Below are 4,508 nucleotides of genomic sequence, written 5' to 3' on the forward strand. Positions count from 1 at the left end.
AACTTGTGCCCATTACTCCTTGTTATGCCAGCGGGCGCTAGGGGAAACAGCGTCTCCCCCAAACCCTTCTGGTCCCCCCTAGTGAGTTTATAGACAGTCACCAGGTCCCCCCTCAGCCTAATTTCTTGCTTTGCTTTCTGTTTCCTGCCCCATCTGCTGCTGGGCTACCTTTCCCCACCTTTCAGTGGTTAGTGCTAGTTAATTAATCAATATTTTGGATGCTCTGGGTTTAAATGGTTACAGCTCTCTGAAACTGGAAACTATATCTGCCATCTCCTAGGAGACGAGCCATTAGTCACCATGTGATAGACTCACCCCATAGTAGTTTCTCAATCACATCTTTTGAAGCAGTTACACTCTGTATTAACTGTAGCAGTGACTGGAACCAATGCTTTAGTCACCAGATGCATGTGTGCACCGCCACCCCCCCACACACACACACACTTCCTGCAAAGTGGATTGGCTTTAACAGAAGAGACAGGCAACCCCAGAACATCTTACATAGCATACTCTGCTGGAAGTTTAACACACGTTGAACTTAAAAGTAAGTGAATAGTCCTATTTAAAAAAAAAAAGGCAGTGGATCTCTTAAAACTTAGGTAGAGGTGCACTGATATTTTGGTCACATACCAAATCAATCAGCATTGGTAACAGTAAAATTATCATTATCAGCTTTTTTTGGCCCCATGTCACATATAAATGCCACATGCATATGTGCAGCTACAGCACGCACATAGCCAGCAATGCAGCCAGAATTCTCCCTAAGCTGCACGCCACACAGCTTAGAGGGAATGCTGAAAGTAGCCCAGCAGCTTACAGAACAGCATCCAGCCAGTAAGAATGTGGAAGGGAGGGGGCATAGGGGGGAAGTAGATACACGGCAGTGTATGTGACCCTAAGAGTGGATCAGAGTTGTAGGAAGTTCATCTGGGGGGCATGTGCCCCCCAGACGTGTGTGGGGTGAAAGCAGGCTGCCTGCTGTGGGTTCAGGGCTAGGGACTAGACCAGCCAATTCCCAATGGGGAGGGGGCTGGACCGGAGCTGCACTGGGGTGGGCTCAGCTGCATGGGGCAGGTGGCAGCAGTGATGGCATGGGGGGTGGGGCTTAGGGAACTATAGCCACCTCAAAATTCCCCATAGTAACCCTCCCAGTGCCGCTCCCCTGGAGGAGCCACCCACAGCTCCACCCCACTTCAGGAGTCACCTTGGCTAGGCAGTGCCTACCATTGTCCCAGTCCCAACACTGTTCCAGTTCCTCCCTCACTGTTGGGGCCTTGATCTACCCCACTATACCTCCCACAGACTTACTGGCAGGAGGCTGCTCTCCAAGCTGCTGGGCTGTATTCCTGTAAATCTACTATCAGATCAGTTTCAGCTGATATGGCTGATTAATAATTGGCAATCAGTATCAGCCAAGAAAATCTTTATTGGTGCACCCCTAACTTTGGGAGTTAAAATATTCTTAAGTGTTCTTCAGGTTATTTACTACAGATTATTCCTTTGCCATTTTCTTTGAACTGCCAGTTTTATTTTGATCTGTAATGAAAATGAAATATTTAAATTGGCCTGTGATTTTTGCAAATCTTTAAAATTGTGTCACAGATATGGCTTTGAAGTTTATTTGTCTTTAACGTTGTCCTGTTATTCACCATTTCCATCAGACTGTCAACTTTCCTTTTAACTGTGTTTGCATAGTAAAAAGGTTTGCAGTTTGCAGGTAGCATCAATAACATCACAGACATAGCTAGCAGTAAATTTCTGACTTATAGGTGGTTAGGTGGTATCACAATAAATGTTGACGGAGTAAAATAATTAGTTTAGGATTCTGACCAAAAAAAATGCAAAAAAGATTTGTTGTTATATTTTTAGAATCTTGTGTTCAGCCAACTCCTGGTTCACTGACTATGAACTGTAAAGGCAAGAGAAACAAAGGAGACCCTCCTGGTAAAACAAAGAGGAATGTTTTAGAAAAATGATACGTCAATTCATTGCAGATGCAATTCCAGTAAAATAGCTCTACTTGCATACAAATAAATGCAATCCAAACCCATTTCTTTGAGTGCATGAGTTGAGCTAAACTACAAGCAACATAAAACTAGTTCTTATAAAAAATGTTAAATTTCTGCTAGTTCAACCTCACATATCAGAAGTCCCTATAGTTACAAAGCTACTAGTGGTAAGCATACATATTCGTAAATACTAAGAAAATACACACAGAAGACTGGACTACAGAAGATTGCATAAATATTATTAGCTAATACAAGTTTGTTGATTTCAGAGCAAAATCTGTGCAGACTCCCTTATTTTAAAACAACACTGGCTAAAGCAGAGATAGTTAAAGACAGTTGGCTACTAAGCTTCTGTTAAAAGCAATTTCTATTCTATAAGAGCATGAACCCAAGTAACTAGTCTACTATTCAGAGGGAGTATGAATATACCCTGTCAACCATACACTGCAATATGATTACCATAGGGTGAAAATCATGCCCCACTGACAATGATCTGTTTGTCATTGACATCTATGGGACTAAAATTTCACACTCTATTCCAAAAGAAATCTTGTAATATTTCCATGCTCAGAGAAAGTGAATACAAATAGATAGGAAATATTCGTTTCCATTTTAAGTCTTGAAGATGTCTACCTAAATGGCAACGTTCATTTCTGGTAAATTATCACCTGCAAACTTGAAGATGATTGCTAAGAAGGGTCTCTCAACTTAAGATTCCATTTCAGGCCTACAAATAAAAGGTTTGATTCTAATTGGGCACTATGATAACTAAACTATAGTTAATTATGTTTTCAAATTTGCCTGTAGAAAAACATGACACCAGTAGGTAACAGTGAGGAAGCAATCTAGAACCCAGGATACTTACAGGATCAGTCAGCTCTGGCACACTGGCTTGGTAGGTGAGTGGCCTGCAGTCACGAGTATTGCTGACTAACACACAAGGAAGAAACATTGGTCCAAGATCATCTCCATCTAGCACATCGACTGTGAGGCTGGTAGTACTTGTTCTTCGCTCATTAAGATTTTGGGCCCGGTCCTGTGGAGTGGAATTGTGTTACAATAAATATCACATAGATTATCCAAAATATACTCTACACAATAAATGTTCTTAATTAATGTTAAGATCAAGTGAGCTTCCTACCAACACAATCATGAAAAGTCCAGGAAATTGCAAGTTACAGAAACAGTAATTTCTAAACCACTCTACAAACCCTGTCTAAATCTCACAGAAGGCATAATACAGTAACACTTTATAGACTAACTGATTACAAGAGGCATAAGCTTCTGTAAGCAACTCCATCAGATGCTGTGAATGGATTCCCAGGCTTTTCTCCTCTAGATGCTCAAGAGGCAGGAGTGTTGCCAGCCCTCAGCTAGCACTCTGAGGCAAGGGGGTATGGGCAGTGCATGCATCTGTTGAAAAGTTCCGTATCATCAATCTCCTTCCTCGTTTCTTTATATTGTCTGAGCAAACTGACAGGGGAGCAAGCCAGCAGGGGGCTGATAGCAATGTTTATCACCTCATCAGTAAAACAATAGTCTCTCTCCATTAGCTAAAAACTCTTCTTAAACAGCTTACCAGCTGACCTGTTGCTTATCTCCAAACAGCCCTAAATGGTCAGTGTGTTCTGTCGCCCTGTCCCAGTAAAATTGGAGACATGCATACACAGAGACATCACATGCCTAGGGTCCATGTAGCTGGGGTTAGTGCTGTGAGAGATAGGAGGGAGGGAGAGGGGGAATCCCTGCTTGTCCAAAAAGCAGTGAGGTGGGAGTAGGGCAGGGGGAAGCCAGGCAGACCCTGCTGTGCCTGCAAGTCTCTGCTGGAGCTCCAGACAGGGAGCAGAGGGGAGGGGCCAACCCTACAGAGCTGTGGAGCACATCCTCACCCAGCCCGGAGAGCATGCAGGGATGCTGGGGATGTCTGGTTTGTCTTAAACCAGAAAGGGATCTGCAACAGACATTGCATAAACTGGTTTGAGCCAAATCAGTTCAGTTCAATGCTACATTCAACCACATTTATCTCAAAACTGGTTTGAGCCATTTTCAAACTGGTTTATGTGCCCTGAACTTGTGTTCTGTTACAGGTTTAAACCAGTTTCTGATCACTCAAACTGGTTTATGTGTTATATCCAGGGATCTGGGTTTTTGGTTTCCCACAGAAAAACAGAGAAAACCATAGATTCTCTGTTTTTATTGGAGAAAATGTGGATTTCCCCTTTTAGCAGAGAAATACATAGATTCTCTGCTTTTGCAAAAAGCTCTTGCAGGCTGGCACAGTTCCAGCCTGCAAGAGCTCATTGCAGAAAGGGCAGGAAACCCCCAACCCTGCCTGGAGGGGGAGGGGCAGAGAGAGGGGGAAGGGCAGGGCCTGAGCCTCTGAGTCAGCCAAGGCTGAGCTCAGGTTCAGACTCACCCTTTGTCCCTAGAGCCTGGCGGTAAGTGGGGCTTGGGGGTTATGGGGCAGGGCTGGGTAAGGTCACTGGGGGCTGAGGGAGT

The 4,508-nt window shown here is 43.8% G+C and overlaps 1 protein-coding gene across 3 annotated transcripts in view; it reads right to left on the reverse strand.

Moving 5' to 3' along the window:
- Positions 1-4,508, reverse strand: part of PCDH15 (protocadherin related 15) — a 1,188,119-nt gene that overhangs the window by 731,925 nt on the left and 451,686 nt on the right. For all 3 annotated transcript variants that reach the window (XM_019507771.1, XM_019507770.1, XM_019507773.1), the window contains one exon: positions 2,875-3,045. In XM_019507771.1, coding sequence (XP_019363316.1) covers positions 2,875-3,045 — 171 coding nt within the window. The remainder of the gene's footprint in view (positions 1-2,874; positions 3,046-4,508) is intronic.

The sequence above is a fragment of the Gavialis gangeticus genome, unplaced genomic scaffold, assembly GCF_001723915.1.
Source record: "Gavialis gangeticus isolate Ggan-Ray unplaced genomic scaffold, GavGan_comp1, whole genome shotgun sequence".
In the NCBI taxonomy this organism is placed as follows: domain Eukaryota; kingdom Metazoa; phylum Chordata; order Crocodylia; family Gavialidae; genus Gavialis; species Gavialis gangeticus.